Genomic DNA, 18,015 nt, shown 5'->3' with positions numbered 1-18,015 from the left:
TCACAGCCGCTGCTGCTGTCCTTCTACCGATGCGCCGTGGAAAGTTTCCTCTCCTATGGAATCCTGGTGTGGTTTGCTAGCTGTACTGTGGCTGAGAGGAGGGCGCTGCAGGGAATTATAAAAACTGCACAGAGCATTACAAACACCCAACTGCCCTCCTTGGATGATATATATAGGGCCCGATGCTTGAGCCGGGCCACAAACATCAAGCAGGACACATCCCACCCTGCCAACCACCTTTTCACTCTGCTACCCTCTGGGAGGCGATTCAGGTCTCTGAAGGCTCGCACCGGTAGATTAAAAAATAGTTTCTACCCATGTGCGATAAATAAGCTTAATTCCAACAGAGAACACTGGGGAAGCAAAATGTAATTCCAAGAAATGCCGCCAAATTCTTTTTAAATACTTATTTATTATTTTACTGATAAGTGTACGTATGTGTCAATGGTTGTCGTGTTTGTATTTTTTTAACCGGAGGAGATGTAATGGAATTTTGTTGCACAGTATTGTGCAATGACAATAAACGTATTCATCATCATTGTATTGAGAACAGAAGGACCTTGGTGAAGATGGCATTACAAGTAGATAAGGGAGTGAAGGAGGCATATGGTATTACTTGTGTTCATTAGCCAGGCAGCAGAATATGGTATGCTGCAACAGAGGTTAAGGTACAACTTTTAAGACAATGGTTTTATAATGAGACTTGAGAGAGGCATAAATAGGGCAGGTAAGTGCCATAAATAGGGTAGATCGTACAAACCTTTCCTCCACATTACAGGTGGCTAAAACTAGAAAAGACAGATTTAATGCATGGGGTGGTAAGTTTAGAAGGTTTAAAATGAATACATTTTTCACCCGGAATGTTAGTCGGAAACTGGACCTACTTGCTCAGTGGGCAGTGAAGGCAGAGACACATGTAACATTTAAGTATCTGGAGAAGCACTTGAATTGTCATGAAACAGAAGGCCATGGACGGTGATAAATGGGATTAGTATAGATAGATACCTATGGTCGGCATGGAAGTGTTGGGCCAAAGGAACCGCATCTGAACTGTATGATTTTATGACTATGTAATATTCTGAAGACCCCTTCCACCCCATGCAACGGACTGTTCCAGCTGCTACGGTCAGGCAAACGCCTCCGTTACCATGCTGTGAGAACGGAGAGGATGAGAAGGAGTTTCTTCCCAGAGGCCATTAGGACTGTAAACTCCTATTTCACCAGGGACTAACTTTACTGTACCACTCTACTGTTGTGTGGTGTCTTTTTTAAATTGCTGTTTTTTTCTTTTTTTTCCTCCCACAAATATGTAATATGTGAATATGTGATTCTGTTCCATTCTGTTTTGTAGTTTTTTTGCACAATCCGCAAACATTGCCACTTTTCATTTCACTGCACATCTCGTATGTGAATGTGACGAATACACCTGACCTGACAAGTACAGCCCATGACTGTGCAATGGGTATATATAAACCTATATATATTCTGACATGTATATAGAAATTTGAGTAAAGATGGACCTCAAGCTGCTAAATACCAATTCATGACACCGTACAATATTGGTCGCCCTAATGAATTCTCTTAGAAAAGGCACCTGCAAACCGCTGATCTGTTTGAACTTATAAAAGTCTTTTGTTAATTTTCCATCAAGGATCCAAACTTCATTAAAAATTCAAAAATATAGTTACACTGTAAAATGCTAATTTGGATCCTGAAATTTATAAGCAAATTCCAGCGAATAGTCAGAATGGTATCATGTGTGGTGGCCTTACAGAGACATGGCGGATCTGCAGAGAGAAGAACAAAACTGTGCACTGTAGCTCACGGTATGGAAACGCTGCACATACAAGAGTGGCACAGTGGCGCAGCTGTAGAGCTACAGCCTTACAGCACCAGAGCCCCGGGTTTGAATCCGACTACGGGTGCGTGTGGTACGGGGTTTGTACGTTCTCCCCGTGACCTGCGTGGGTTCTCTCTGAGATCTTCAATTTCCTCCCACACTCCAAAGACATACAGGTTTGTAGGTTAATTAGCTTGGTATAAATGCAAAATTAGCCCTAGTGTGCATTGGGTAGTGTTAATACGTGGGGGGTCGCTGGTCGGTGCGGACATCTCCGATGACCTCTCTTGGACCCACAATACTTCAACTCTGGTCAAGAAGGCTCACCAACGTCTCTTCTTCCTGAGGAGACTGAAGAAGGTCCATCTGTCTCCTCAGATTCTGGTGAACTTCTACCACTGCACCATCGAGAGCATCCTTACCAACTGTATCACAGTATGGTACGGCAACTGCTCTGTCTCCGACCGGAAAGCACTGCAGAGGGTGGTGAAAATTGCCCAACGCATCACCGGTTCCTCACTCCCCTCCATTGAGTCTGTCCAAAGCAAGCGTAGTCTGCGGAGGGCGCTCAGCAATGCCAAGGGCTGCTCTCACCCCAGCCATGGACTGTTTACCCTCCTCCCATCCGGGAGGCGCTACAGGTCTCTCCGTTGTCGGACCAGCAGGTCCAGGAACAGCTTCTTCCCTGCGGCTGTCACACTACTCAACAATGTACCTTGGTGACTGCCAATCCCCCCCCCCCCGGACACTCCTCCCACAGGAAAAAGAAGTCTATGACTGTATGCATGTAAATAGATTTATTTATTGAAATCATATTCTATGTCGCTCTTCCAGGGAGATGCTAATTACATTTCGTTGTCTCTGTACTGTACACTGACAATGACAATTACAGTTGAATCTGAATCTGAATCGGGTGGGCCGAAGGGCCTGTATCTCTCAACTAAAAACTAAACTAGATACGTGCACGCCACCATAGCATTAAATGACAAATTGAAACACATGATTGTTAAAACTTGATCACTAACCCAAGAGCCTGGAAGGCTGGAATAGATCTTGCCCAATGCATGGAAAGGAACAATAATCTTGATGCAGACTCGCAGATATAGTGCACATTCAGGTACTCTGGCATTGGTGACGGCATTGTTAGCTGCGGAGAGCAAAGAAGAACTTACTTGAACATCAAGTTATCCCATGACTGCAAAGTTTCATTTTGTAGTAGAGGAATGCAGTTTGCAGCTGGCAACAATATTCATAAAAGCAAATCACATTCTTGACAAGAATCAAACTGATTTCTCACTTAGTTGGCTCGAAGGGCCGAATGGCCTACTCCTGCACCTATTGTCTATTGTCCCCATAACCCCTGACACCCGTACTGATCAAGAATCTATCTATCTCTGTCTTGGTTTGTTGTTACGTTAATCAGCCAGCAGAGTTACAGCAGTAAGAATGTAATTGTTCTGTTCCAGTGCACATGACACTTAAACATTATTGACTCTCGAGTCTCTTTATTAAATTGTTTAAGGTGGCAAAATATAAAAGCTGAACGCTATTTTGGCTGAAGTCACATCAACCCTGTTCCGCCATTGGAAAAGTGAACGGGTAGGACTCTGCTTCCTGCAGATACCAAGCACTTGGTAAATGGAAGGGAAAAATACATTTAAGCTCGGAATGATCTGTGTAAATCTAAATCAGTGATACATCTCTCAATCAGTTGGCATATGTGGGAGTTGCACTCCAGCTGCTTTTGGAGGTCCAAAGACCCAAACTGACACAACAGTAGGAGAATCTTAGGGGGAGGATGTATTCAAGAGAGAGTTAGATATAGCTCTCAGGGCTAACAGAATCAAGGGATATGGGGGGAAAGCAGGAACAGGGTACTGTTTCTGGATGGTAGACAAAAGTGCTGGAGAAACTCAGCGGGTGCAGCAGCATCTATGGAGCGAAGGAAATAGGCAACGCCCGAAACATTGCCTATTTCCTTCGCTACATAGATGCTGCTGCACCCGCTGAGTTTCTCCAGCATTTTTGTCTACCTTCGATTTTCCAGCATCTGCAGTTCATTCTTAAATATTGATTCTGGATGATCAGCCATGATCATATTGAATGGCGGTGCTAGCTCGAAGGGCCAAATGGCCAACTCCTGCACCTACTTTTTATGTTTCTATGTTTTTAATTCCTGCAGAAACCTGATCTGTGAAAGGCCTGGATAGAATGAATGTGGAGAGGATGTTTCCACAAGTGGGAGGGTCCAGGACCGGACGTCAAAGCCTCAGAATAAACGGAACGTTCCTTTCGGAAGGAGATGAGCAGGAATTTCTTCAGTCAGAGGGTGGTGAATCTGTGGAATTCATTGCTGCAGACGGCTGTGGAAGCCAAGTCAATAGATATTTTTAAAGCAGAGATTGGCAGGTTCTTGATTAGTACGGGTGTCTGGGTTATGGGGAGAAGGCAGGAAAATGGGGTTATGAACTTATCAATTCCTCAACCAGTACCACTTGAGAGCAAACTTCTAATCAATGGATTGAAACATTTAGATGTATAATTTGGCACTAAATCGATATACAGTACAAAAATACTTAGTTGCCTATAATTCATTATGTCATGTCTTGAGATTATAAATAAAGCTGTATAAAGATACAGTTCTTTTTTTCAAGGGTTGATAAAAGAGAAACATTGGTAAGCTTGCAATTTTCTTAAAATTTGACTAAAGACTTGCCTCGAATCTGCCATGGACTGACTGTGATCTATTTCTGAGTAGAAGTCGAGTGGGCCTGTACCTTGGTCCTTCATCACCCATGCGGAGAGCAGGGATGACACATGGGAACCTAGCACAGGTCTGCGTATAATGACCTTCATGCACTTGGAAAGTTCAAAATACAACGTGGGAACCAAAATGGTAAAACCTAAGTTGGGATATGTACCATTCTGTGATCAGCCATTCATTTTTGACAATTGCTTCCAAAACAGGGTGTGGGCAGACGGCATGGGAAGGAGGCAGGGGGTAATCAAACAAATTGATCAAAATGTCCTCACCCCTTAAGTCACGGGACACTCATCCCTTCTCATTCTCTATTTCACTCTCTTGCAGTCTCCAACTCTCTCTCTCCTCCCCCCCCCCCCCTTCTGCCCTCCCCCTTCTGCACCCACTCCTTCTTGATTGCCCTCCCCACATCCCCCGCATCCCCATACTCACTCTATCGAGCCACATCACTCACAATGCCCCGACATACCCCCCCCCCCCACTGCTTACCCTTCAAAGGTATTGGCATTCCATTATTGTCGATTAAAGAAGTGATCAAGAGATACATTTTCTTTTTAAATTTCCCATCTACCCCAATTATAATGCTGTCGTCAACCATGTTAATAATGAACGCAGTAAAAGATGCAACTTTCTTTTAATAAATTCTGTGCTTGCCATTATTTGAGTTCCTACCATCTTAGCAACTTATGCATGCAGTCATGTGCCCTTCGTGTTATCTGGCTTTTCGTCTGCGGCTTCCTACACCTCAACCAGTCCAAGCACGAGAGAGTTCCACGTTAATTAATACAAATAAATGTCCACAGTTGAACACAGAACTACCAACAAAAACAGGCGTGGAATTTTAGAATTCTGAAATAGCTTATGAGAGGGGAAGGACAGTGGGGCATATCTCCGTTTTTTTTCCTTCTTTCTATTTTTTCTTCTCGCACTTCTTTGGTAGTTCAGGGGTCTTTTCTTCTCTCTCCCTTTTGCATCTTTCTTCTTTTTCTTCATTCTTTCCTTTTTTCTCTTTTTTTCGATTTATGTATCAATTTACACTTCTCGATTTATGTATCAATTTATAAAATGTTAAAAATGAAGCTGTACGAAAATTGTCTAACTCTCATGCCGATTGCTTTATTCTTGTAAAATTGCTTCTAACAAAATAAACATTAAAAAAAAAAAGACAAGAGAACATCAGGGAGCCTTATGTACAATATCAAGAGGTTTGTAAATGCCTGATGAAAACTCAGAAGAAATATGTTTGAATCAGAAATATTGAAAAGGTGGCCTAGAATTTAGCCTTATCGCATCCTTCATAAGAAATAGTTAAAAAATAAGACATTTTTAAAAAAAGGTATGTTAAAATCCCGTCATTTTAATGAACACAAGCAATGGACATAAGTGTACCTTGAAAGCAACATGCACGTCACTGAGAAGGGGACCCTCAATCTCAACGATAGGTAGGGACTGCTCTCCACTGATGAGCTGGATGTTGGTGCCCGAGGTATCCATGCACTCCGCTGAGTTCTGGACAGCTGATCCCTCTGCGGGATTCAGTGCTTTTGCAAGTGTGTCGAACGCCCTGAAACACCAATGGTCAGAAAATGCAAAGATATTTTATTTTGATGTAATTTTGCCAGGCATATTTCTGCATAACAAATATATATTAAAAAAACAAATGCAAAGTGAGAAGGGCACAGCATAACTAAAGGAATCAACTATGTAGGAAGGAACTGCAGATGCTGGTTTACACCGAAGATAAGACACAAAATGCTGGAGTAACTCACAGGACAGGCAACATGTCTGGCGACAAGGAATGGGTGATGTTTTGGGTTGACACCCTTCTTCAGAGTCTGAAGAAGAGTCTCGATCCAAAACGTCACCCATTCCTTGTCTCCAGAGATGCTGCCTGTCCCGCTGAGTTACTCCAGCATTTTGTGTCTACTAAAGGAATCAACTGACTGAAGAGGGTTACACTCATGTGCTGCAGGCTAAGTTTTGAATATTTTAAGACTGTACCTCACCAACATCATTTAGGACGGTGGCAGATTGTTTAGTTTTACTTCAGTGACCTGGATTGCTTCATTTATTTTTTTCTTTTACTACGTTAGGGTCATTTAGTTTTAATCCTAATCCTAATTTCCTAATTAATCCTAATTTAATCCTAATTTCAATCATGTTTTTTGTTTATAATAGGCGGAGAAGGGGCTTTGTGAAGTACTTTTGTAAATCATTGGTTGCGCAATGAAAGATGAAAGCTGGAAAAGATGAAGACAGAACAAAGCCTGAAGGAGACAAAAGCATAGGTTTATGCTTCAGTTACACGGCACATTAAGGCACTATTTATGGAAGGATGTAAATACATTGCAAGCAGCTAAGGGAAACTTTATTCGACTGATATCTGGAATAAATGGACTGCAATAAGGAAATGTTGAACAGTCTAGGCTTGTATCTGCGAGAGTTCAGAAGAGCTTGAAAGGAAACCCACAAGATCTGGGGGAGGGGGCGGCTTGACAGGGTGGACATGGAGAGAATGCCTCCTTTTATAGACAAATTTTGAATGAAGGGTTACTCATTTAAGGCAGAGATGATGCCAACTGGTCCCAAATATTCGCCGATCTCTTTGCAAAGTGGCAATAGGAGCAGAATTTTTGAATAATTTTTGGGCAGATGTAGGTAGATTCGTCAACTGTAAGGAAGTGAAAGTGACTGCAGGTAGACACAAAATGCTGGAGTAACTCAGCGGGTGAGGCAGCATCTCTGGAGAGAAGGAATGGGCGACGTTTCGGGTCACCTCACCCCCATTCAACAATCCTGCCTCACCTGCTGAGTTACTCCAGCATTTTGTGCCTACCTTCGATTTTAAACCAGCATCTGGAGTCCTTTCTTTCACATGAAAATGACTGCAGATAGATGGGAATGTGGAGTTGAGGCTGCAAACTGATCAACCATCTTAGTGAATGGTGGAGTCCACTCAAGGCTGAATGGTATCTCCTTGCTCCGAGTTCATGTAAGTTTGTTTGATGATTACCTGGTAATATCACTCGCAGACTGGTCATCCTGCTGCATTTCTGATAAAGAAGCATCACCATTACTTAGGGCATCTATCCCCGACAAATCGGCACTGCTTTGGGACAGATCCTTGGACTTGCTTAGGTTTGCAAGTGATGTGACCACATTTGCGAGAGTGCTTAAATCACCTTGACAGGTTTCAATCTGAAATAACACAACAGCCCTGGTAAACAATCACTCTTTATCCATCTATAGAATATTACGGCAGGCACGGAAATTCAGCAGAGTAGGCTGGACCATATCGCACCTTGTTCTCAGCTGTGAGTAGCATAGCACTCTCTGTCTTCATCAGTGGTTGTTGGATATTTACCAGCATTCCAGGCTCTAAAAGACCTCCAGATCTTTGTAAAACAAAATAATAAAAGCATTTGCATTTATACAACACGTCTTTGCAGGCTCTTTCATAGTCAGTCTATTAATCTTTTTCCCCACAAAGACACCACTGCCTCATCACTACGTTAGGAAAGATGCTGTCAAGCTGCAAAGGGTGCAAGGAAGATTTACGAGGATGTTGCCAGGATTCGCGGGTTCAAGGTTCAAGATTCAAGATTTAATTGTCACATGTACCAATTAAGCTACAGTGAAATTTGAGGGAGAGGTTGAGCAGGCTAGGACTCTAGTCCTTGGAGCGCAGGAGGATCAGGGATGATCTTGTAGAGGTGTACAAACTCACGAGAGGAATAGATCGGGTAGGCGCACAGAGTCTCTTGCCCAGAGTAAGGGAATCGAGAACCAGAGGACATAGGTATAAGGTGAGGGGGGGGGAAAGGTTTGAAAGGAACCTGAGGGGTAACTTTTTCACGCAAAGGGTGGTAGGTGTATAGAGGAGGTAGATGAGGCAGGTAGCATCACAACGTTTAACAAACATTCAGACGGGTACATGGATAGGACAGGTTTGCAGGTATATAGGCCGATCGCAGGCAGGTGGGACTAGAGTAGATGAGACATGTCGGCAATGTACAACTAAATTCTAAAACCACTCCTCAAAATTAGATTTTGCTGCTGTTTGAAATCGATCAGGTGCACACAAATGGGATGGAAATCCACAGTAGAAAGTGTACAATTTTAGACAACGAAAGCATTGAACATCCCTGTGTTGCTTATTTTGTAACAAATGAGGAGATTGATCCATCTTCAATATTACAATCATCACTTTAACCTCAAACATGATCTCTATTAATAAAAGTAACAGTTTATTTAAAAAAAAACCCTCTTCCCAACATCAGTTTTGGTCAGAAGATACACAAAATGCTGGAGTAAAGGGGCTGTCCCACTGTACGAACTAATTCAAGAGTTCTCCCGAGTTTAAAAAAAAATCAAACTCGTGGTAAGCACGTAGAATGTACGTAGCGGGTATGTCGGAGCTCGGGGACATCTCTTAGCGGCTCAAAACGCTAACGGCAGGTACTCGGGAAACGCGGTAAGCTCGTGAAGATTTTTCAACTTGTTGCAAAATGTCCAGGAGAGCCCCGAGAACCTATTACCGTAATTCGCCGAGTTCGAATCGGGGAAACTCGGGAGAACTCTTGAATTAGCTCATACAGTGGGACAGCCCCTTAACTCAGTGGGTCAGGCAGCATCTCTGGAGAAAAGGAATGGGTGACATTTTGGGTCAATACCGAGTCAGGGAGGGGGTAAACTAGAGGTATGGGAAGGTACAGAACAAAGCAGAGCCCGCATCGATGACTCGGGGTAGGTGGAGCCCACAATGGTCCATTGTTGACTGGGGATGAGATGATAACGGAGGAATACAAACGGTGAACATTTTCGGTCAGCTTTGGGTCTAAACTGGAGTGTTGGTGCACCAGAACACCAGGTTATTTTCCCGTTGAATTCTCCTTCAGCTGAGATGTTACCTTGCACTTTCCTTGTCCGTTACAAACGTTGGCGTTGCAGCCAGAGGACTACGCAAATCTTTCCGGATGTAAATCTTTTCAGTCGACGCTGCGCAATTTGCTGACTTTTCTCGAGACACTTCGATGGGTTTCCGCTCACACTGCACAGCTATTGAGAAAGCAGACGCTGTCAACCATTTACGGTGAAACTACTGAATGGGCTCAAGATATATTGGTCTGGAGATATGGGGCTTCACTTACAATCCTGCTTCATGCCCAGTACCAGGCATCTCTGCAACCGACAGTACTGGCAGCGGTTCCTGTGGTGCTTGTTAATCACACAGTCCTTCGACCCCCTGCACACATACACTAAGTTCTTCCTTATACTTCTTTTGAAGAAGCCTTTACAACCTTCGCAGCTCACTGCCCCATAATGACGTCCTGAAACGTTAGGGAAAACAAAAATAGAATCAGATTAACTTCTCAGGTATACGCGATTCTTCAAAATCTGACAATGGTTATAATCAGCTAAATAGAACTGTCAAATACCGATGTATAGGAAGCAACTGCAGATGCTGGTTTACACCGCAGATAGACATAAAATGAGGGAATACCTCAGCAGGTCAGGCAGCATCTCTGGAGAAAAGGAATAGGTGTCGTTTTGGTTCGGGACATCTGTCCTGCTAGTTTGACAGTTCTTATCCCCTTGCTATCTCCTCCTCCACAGCACACAATGAACTATTGTGGGTACTTTGATCAGCACTATCAGCTCTGATCTGTTCTGTACCTCTTCATACCTCTGGTTTCCCTCTCCCCTGGCTCTCAGTCTGAAGAAGGGGCCCGACCCAAAATGTCTCCTATTCCTCTTCTCCAGAGATGTTGCCTGACTCGCTGAGTTACTGCACATTTTGTGTCAAATACCCATATTTCACATGAAAAATACTCTAGGAGATAACGAGGACAGAGAACAAGAAACAGGAGGAGGAGCAGGCCAATTGGCCCTTCAAGTCTGCTTTGCTGTTTAATATGACGGTGGTCCATCCAAATTCTGGCTTCTACACCACTTCCCCCCCACTCCATAAACCTCGACTCCTGTGCAATTGAAATGTTTGTCAATCACTGCCTTGAATATGCTCAACTTTTAACACAGAAGTGCTGCAAATCAAGAATTCCAAAGATTCACGACCCTCAGGAGAAATTTTGCCCTGTCAGTCCTAAACGGACAACCCATTCTTCCAAATTGACCCTAGCTATAAATAGTCCCCACCAAGGCAAACATGCTCTCTGTCTGCACCCAGTCAACCCCTTACAGCACCTAGAGATCTAATCACAGAGTATATTGAACTTCTCCAATTACTCCAGGTAGATTATGGGGCAGCACGGTGGCGCAGCGGTAGAGTTTCTGCCTTACAGCACCAGAGACCCGGGTTCGATCCTGACCACAGTTGCTGTCTTTACGGAGTTTGTATGTTCTCCCTGTGACCGGGTGGGTTTTCCCGGGTGCTCCGGTTTCCTCCAGCACTGCAAAGGCATACAGGTTTGTGGGTTAATTGGCTTGGTATAAATGTAAATTGTCCCTAGTATGCGTAGGACAGCGTTAGTGTGCGGGGATTACAGGTCGGCACGGACTCGGTGGGCCCAAGGGTCTGTTTCCACACTGTATCAATAAATTAAACATAGAACTGTATATTAACAGAACATTGTTCCCAAGTATAGAAATCCAGCATTCCAAAGTATAGGCTGCTGACCCAAACAACGCACCAATCCCATTTGTATTTCATTCAAAACTACATAAAAAAAAAAATTTACCCATTCAATTTCAGTATTTCTGGAAATTAAAATGACCAATTTAGATGGCCTTGTTATGGCAATGTATTGAATAGAGTTTCCCCATGTGGTTGACTTTCAATTGCCTCTTCAGTTCAGAGGGAATAAGGAATCATGCTGTGATGCATCCCGATAAAATGTTTTCTACAGCATATCTGTAGATGTTGGTGAGGGTTATTGGGGACATGCCAAACTTCCTAAAGGGCCTGTCCCACTTTCACAACCTTTGCCGAGTTTGCCCTTGACTCATACTCGCAGCATGGTCGTCACGAGGTCGTAGCAGGCCGTGATGCTAGTCGTAGGTACTCGTGGCATCAAGTGGGTCGGGGCGTTTTTTCTAGCATGATGTTAAATATCCACGAGTAAAAAAGGTTGTGAATTAGGTTGTGAAAGTGGGACAGGCCCCTAACCCTTCTGAGGAAGCAGAAGCTTTGGTGGCCATTGCTTCAATATGGGTGGTCCAGGACAGATTACTGGTGATATTTAATCCTGAGAACGTGGACCTTTCAACAATCTGGACTTCGGTTCTGTCAATGAATGTGTACTGCTTTGCTTACTGAAGTCGATCACCATCTCCTTTGTCTTGATACCATTGAGGGAGAGGTTGCTGTCTGGGCACCAGGTTCTCAATCTCCCTCGTGCTGATCAATCGGCTGACCATTGAGTTCCCCCAGCACTTTGCTTTTTTTTTTGTTTTCTTTCTTGCTACATTTAGTGCAGTTTTGGACTTTACCACTCTCTCGGGGAACTTCAGAGCAGAATCAAGTACTGGATCAGAGCTTTGATAGCAGATTGACAACAGTTACTGAAGGGCCTGTCACGAAAATGGCGCGCAAAGATTTTGTACATCCCAAAAATCCTGGGGCACCGCGTGTCACTGCCTACGTCACCACGCACGCATCACAACGCACGCGTCGTGACGTGGAAATGATGTCGCAAAAAAGACTCGCAAATGACGCCCAAGTGGGACAGGCCCTTTAATCTCAAATGTAATTGTTCTTTACCCCCCAAAGGACATCATCACTGTCTAAGGACAATGGTTGTTAACTCTGTCAATTAAACATATGCAATGCAAGCAGAATAAGTGAATTTGGGCTAGAAAGACCAAATCAGATCAAAATCCAGCTACCAATAGACAGAATATTAGATTATTGACTTTCATGTTGGATATACAATGAGTAGGAATCAGCTTTACGAATCTTCAGATTTAGAATGTCAAACCATCACCTGCATTGAAGGATATGATTGTGAATAAACATGTGTTATCAAAAGTAAGCTTTAGTTTAGTTTAGTTCCGAGATGCAGCGTGGAAATAGGCCCACTGAGTCTGTGCCAATCAGCGATCCCCATACACTAACACTATCCTACACACTAGGGACAATTTACAATTATACCAAAGTCAATTAACCTACAAACCTGTACGTCTTTGGAGTGAGAGAGGAAACCGGAGCGCCCGGAGAAAACCAACACAGGTCACAGGGAGAACGTACAACCTGCGTAAAGACAGCACCCCGAGTCAGGATCGAACTTGGGACTCTGGTGCTAAAAGGCAGCAACTCTACCGCTGCGCCACCGTGCCGCTATCTTTAAATAAAAGTCCGAATTTAAAGTAACTTTTTCTTACCCGATGCTCTGTCACCACAAACTACACAAAACTCCAGTGGTGGCTTGACTGCACTTTGCTCAGCCGAAGATGCATCCGTTACAATCTACATAGATGAAAATATGAACATGTTTAAAAAAAACACATGCAGAGCAAACCAAGGCAAGAAATTCTGCAACACAAGGCCTGGATATATAACTTCCAGTTAAAGCTTTGGCCGAGTTATGATACATACCTGCACAAGTTCTAAGTGCAACCACTATCAGCTGAACGGGAGTAAGCTTTCAATTATTTTTTAAAATAAGTCCCTGCAGTTTGATAAACTCACTTACTCTCAAGTTACTCAAGTGAAGTTTAGGCAGGGAAAAGTTTAGACACAGATTAATTGTTCACCACCAATTTTGAACCATCAAGTCTGTACTGTGCTCAACACTGTAAGCGGGGATTTCTTCTTACGTAACCTTTCAGTATGTGCTGGGTGGGCTGACATTTTTTGGACAATCCTTGTGACCCTGAGAAGGCACGTCAGCTGGTTGGTTTGCTTTGTCAGTTCTGAGAATAGTTAGGAATGGACTAAGAGCAAAGTCACCCATAGAAACATAGAAAATAGGTGCAGGAGGAGGCCATTCAGCCCTTCGAGCCAGCACTGCCATTCATAGAAACATAGAACATAGAAATTAGGTGCAGGAGTAGGCCATTCAGCCCTCCGAGCCTGCACCGCCATTCAATATGATCATGGCTGATCATCCAACTCAGTATCCCATACCTGCCTCTCTCCCTACCCCCTGATCCCCTTAGCCACAAGGGCCACATCTGAAATATAGCCAATTAACCGGCCTCAACTGCCTTCTGTGGCAGAGAATTCCAGAGATTCACCACTCTCATCTCGGTTTTAAAGGATTTCCCCTTATCCTTAAGCTGTGACCCCTTGTCCTGGACTTCCCTAACATCGGGAACAATCTTCCTGCATCTAGCCTGTCCAACCCCTTAAGAATTTCAATATGATCATGGCTGATCATCCAAAATCAGTACCCTGTTCCTGCTTTCTCCCCATATCCCTAGATTCCGTTAGCCCTATGAGCTATATCTAACTCTCTCTTGAATACATTATAGTTTAGACATGGAGACACAAGCAGATGCTGGTTCACATAAAAAGACACAGAGTGCTGGTGTAATTCAGCAGGTCAGGCAGCACCTCTGGAGAACATAGATAAGTGGCGTTTCAGATTGGGACCCTTCTTCAGTCTGACAATGAGGGAAATCTATATTTGCCAAAGATGCTGCCTGACCCACTGAGTCTATTTTCACACTGTAGACATAATGGCCGATTTCCATTTTTTGAAAGGCGGTTATTGAACCCAAATACCAACCTTTCTCCCCAAATACCAATCTTAATTTTTTTCCTTCAAATATAAACGGTTTTTATTTCCGCCCAGCAAGTGTGATTTTAATTCTTGTCCTCTGGGTTATTGGATTACTTGACCAATACTGTAAATAACACTATACCCAGGAAAGGACATGTCAATCCTTTAACTCGCTCAACTCTCTAGCACCCCAGAAACACTTCCTTTTTTTTTGCAGAATCTGAAAAAGTCAAAGTTTGGAGTGCAGCAAAAACAAAGGATATTAAGTGGACAAAGCAAATCAGGATGTATATTGCTGGCAGCACTCGAGTTTGTGTTTTAATAGCCCAATGATTGTAGGAGGAAGAATCTGAGAGCCCTATAAAATGATCTGATTTTCAAGAAGATAGGAAAAACGGAAGTGAGAGAAGACAAAGAGGCATTTGGATACGCACATGAATTTGCAGGGAATGAAAGGATCTGGATCATGTGCAGGCAGATGAGATTAATTTATCTTGGGATCATGTTTGGCACAAACATTAAGCGCTGAAGGTCCTGTTCCTGTGCTGTACTGTTCCAATTTTGAATGAGGTTTCAATCAAGTGACTATTAGTTATCTCAGAAGAAATGGACACAGATACCAGACTGAATGAACAAGGAAACAATCCACCACTCAAGCATCAATTCTACTAACCAAAATTATTTCAGTGGCTTTTAATAATAACGCTCTTCTGGGGAGAAAAAAGCACTAAAAATATACATTTAAAAGTTAGTCTCAGTAAAAATTATTATAAAGCCTTTAGGATATTGCAAACACAAATGTTTACTGTCTGACTCTGGAGAATTGAATGCTAATTTTGCCCGTAACTGTCTGACTGGAATAAAAAAATAAAATAGAAATCAAAGGAAAGGTGGAAAGGCTAGATTGTGGGGGGGAAAAACAAAACACAATGCTTTAATTTAATAACAGGCTTGTACAAAGTTTTCAGGTTCCAAAGGTCACCACACATTGCAACGTATAATTTACGTCCACTCTACCTGTATGTGCTGCGCTGATCCATCGGGAGATGTAAAGATGAGTTGGTTGAGACCAGCAGAATCAGGCGTGGACAAGATGACCTTTCCTTGTCCTGAATCAGGCCGGGCTAATATCACTTTGTTCGATGGTGTGCCATCTGAATTTGTTAATATGAATTGCTTGCTTGCACCATGGTCCATCGACGTGACTATCTGAATCTTTTGGCCCGTCTGCTGATCAGTGACAATCTACAATTAAAAACACATCATTTGGTAGCTGCCATTTATCATAGGACACAGAGGAAAACAATCTAACGGTGCCCTCTGTAACCTTGCATGTCAAAATACCAACTTCAACATTCCATGATCCACACACAACCATTTAAGAAATTGTTTCCCAAAATATCACTGACCTCATCTCCAGAGATTCTCCCTCTCTGACCATATTCTCCAAATCTCTATAAAAGCCACATTTCTACCTTCCTTCTTATGGATCCCAGCTTTATTTGCCTCGGTCAGATACATGCAATATTCTCTGCTCCAGTTCTTCCGGATCTAATCCCTCCCCCTTTTTCAGTTCACTTAAATTTACTACAGCAAAATGTTCTCCTCTCCGTGAAGAGCGTCATCAACTTTCCGACCATTTTCTCTCCCTCTTTTCTTCACGTGGTTCACATTTGACCTTCCTTCCCTCACATTTTCATTACTTTTGTGGGGAATAGACTAGTGATCGATATTCATTACATAATCAATGGCCCCCTCATTTACCCTTCCATCCCACTTCCCATAAGTGTTCCATTCATCCAGTTTTCCATTCTTCTCCCAGCTTGCACCATCTGATCTTGCAACATTATCTTCTGCAGCAGTGCTGCTATGCGACTTCCTTAAGACTTAACCGAGCTTTCTCTCTGTACTTGACATGCCCCACGACCGTATATGTTCCACCCTGTACACTTTGTTAATTTTGTCCCTCCATCACAGAACTTTGAGAGGTCTACCTGTCCTCACCACCCTCCACCCCATTCCAGCAGCTTTTAAATTCACCCGATATCATGACCTCTTGTTTTGTGAGGAAACCCACAAACACATTCCTTCCTGTATCAATTTTCCAATTGCTCCCTCCACTCCTTGCTGGTTCATATCACCAGCACGCAACTTTTTAAAAAAATTGCACAGCCTATTTGCATGAAAGGTTTCCCCCATTTATGTTCTCCTTTCCTACTCGGAGCATGTATTCTTAGGGCGAAATAACAATTTATATGCCCCTTTCAATGTAGTATTGTATACTCGCCAATCATGGTATGTCTTCCCTGAGAACATATGAAAAAGAGGCACAGCAGACCATACTATCCTTTAATCCTACTTCACCATTCAAAAAGGTCATGGGTGGACTGATCAGTGGCCCCAACTCCACTTTCCAGCCGAACTGTTATAATGCATGATTTCCCCATGAGAATCTCAACCTTCAATAGATTCAGTGATCACACCTTTCTGGGGTAAAAATAAAATTCTGAACATCCTAAGAAATTCCTTTTTACTTTTTACCTCAAGACTTGAAGGTGTTTTGAGATTCACCTCTCATGCACTCTCACCCGAGAGCATCAGATACAATCACCCATCCACTCTTCCAAACTCCAGACAGCAAACATCTATTCTCTTCAACCATTCATAAAACAAACTCTCTAGTGCACAAATCAATCAGGAGAACCTTTCTGTTCCTCATTAGGATTACCAGGTATAATCTTAGCAAATGAGCACCAGGCTTTAATCTCAAACACCATTACTGATTTCATCACTTCTGACTGTCTGCCTTCCACAGCCTCCAACCTTATCGTTCCCCAGCCCCGCACAGCCCGTCTTTATCTTCTCCCAAAATCCACAAACACAACTGCCCTGTCAGACCCTTTGTTTCTGCCTGCTCCTGTCCCACAGAAATGATTTCTACGTACATTGACTCCATCCTATCCCCCCCGGTCCAATCTCTCCCGACCCATGTCCAAGATACCTCGCATGCCGTTCGTCTCTTTAATGACTTCTGCTTTCTCGAGCCCCCGCTCCCTCATCTTTACAATGGACGTTCAGTCACTCTACACCTCCATCCAACACCAGGAAGGCCTTAGAGCCCTCAATATCTTCCTCGACTGCAGAACCATCCAATTTGCCTCTACTAACACTCTACTCCACCTAGCGGAGCTGGTCCTCACCCTCAACAACACCTTTGACTCCTCCCACTTCTTCCAAGTCCAAGGCTTAGCTATGGGCACCCGCATGGGCCCCAGCTATGCCTGCCTCCTTGTAGGGTACATTGAAAAATCCCTGTTCCAGGTGTACACTGGCCCCATCTCCAAACTCTATGTCCATTACATGATGACTGCATCGGTGCTACCTCCTGCACCCATGCAGAACTCATGGACGTCATCAACTTCACCACCAATTTTCACCCTGCACTCAAATGTTCCGCCCAAGATGTGGTGTTCCATATTAGAACATCCGAGATGTCCTCATTCTTTAGGGAACGGGGGTTCCCCTCTCCCATCATAGATGAGGCCCTTACTCGCGTCTCCTTGGTTCCCCACAGCTCCGCCCTTGCTCCCCTCCCCGTAGTCACAACAGAGACAGAATCCCCATTGTCCTTACTTTCCACCCCACCAGCCTTCGCATATGACCTCCAAATCCTCCAAAATTTCCGCCACCTCCAACGGGATCCCACCACTAGCCACATTTTCCCATCTCCA

The 18,015-nt window shown here is 43.5% G+C and overlaps 1 protein-coding gene across 7 annotated transcripts in view; it reads right to left on the bottom strand.

Annotated features, from left to right (window-relative positions):
• The window catches only part of LOC129707644 (nuclear receptor subfamily 2 group C member 1-A-like), a 65,730-nt gene that overhangs the window by 27,705 nt on the left and 20,010 nt on the right, over positions 1 to 18,015 (bottom strand). For 5 of the 7 annotated variants that reach the window (XM_055652781.1, XM_055652783.1, XM_055652784.1 and 2 more), the window contains 8 exons: positions 15,302 to 15,529; positions 12,942 to 13,026; positions 9,752 to 9,931; positions 9,512 to 9,659; positions 7,903 to 7,996; positions 7,616 to 7,799; positions 5,991 to 6,175; positions 2,866 to 2,987 (listed from right to left, as the gene is read on the bottom strand). In XM_055652781.1, the coding sequence (XP_055508756.1) occupies positions 2,866 to 2,987; positions 5,991 to 6,175; positions 7,616 to 7,799; positions 7,903 to 7,996; positions 9,512 to 9,659; positions 9,752 to 9,931; positions 12,942 to 13,026; positions 15,302 to 15,529 (1,226 nt within the window). Of the gene's footprint in view, positions 1 to 2,865; positions 2,988 to 5,990; positions 6,176 to 7,614; positions 7,800 to 7,902; positions 7,997 to 9,511; positions 9,660 to 9,751; positions 9,932 to 12,941; positions 13,027 to 15,301; positions 15,530 to 18,015 lie in introns of all 7 variants that reach the window. The other 2 variants (XM_055652782.1, XM_055652785.1) reach the window with 1 other exon arrangement.

Source organism: Leucoraja erinacea, chromosome 22, assembly GCF_028641065.1.
Source record: "Leucoraja erinacea ecotype New England chromosome 22, Leri_hhj_1, whole genome shotgun sequence".
In the NCBI taxonomy this organism is placed as follows: Eukaryota; Metazoa; Chordata; class Chondrichthyes; order Rajiformes; family Rajidae; genus Leucoraja; species Leucoraja erinaceus.
The sequence above is the reverse complement of the archived record's forward strand: the minus strand, read 5'-3'. Positions and strand labels throughout refer to the sequence as shown.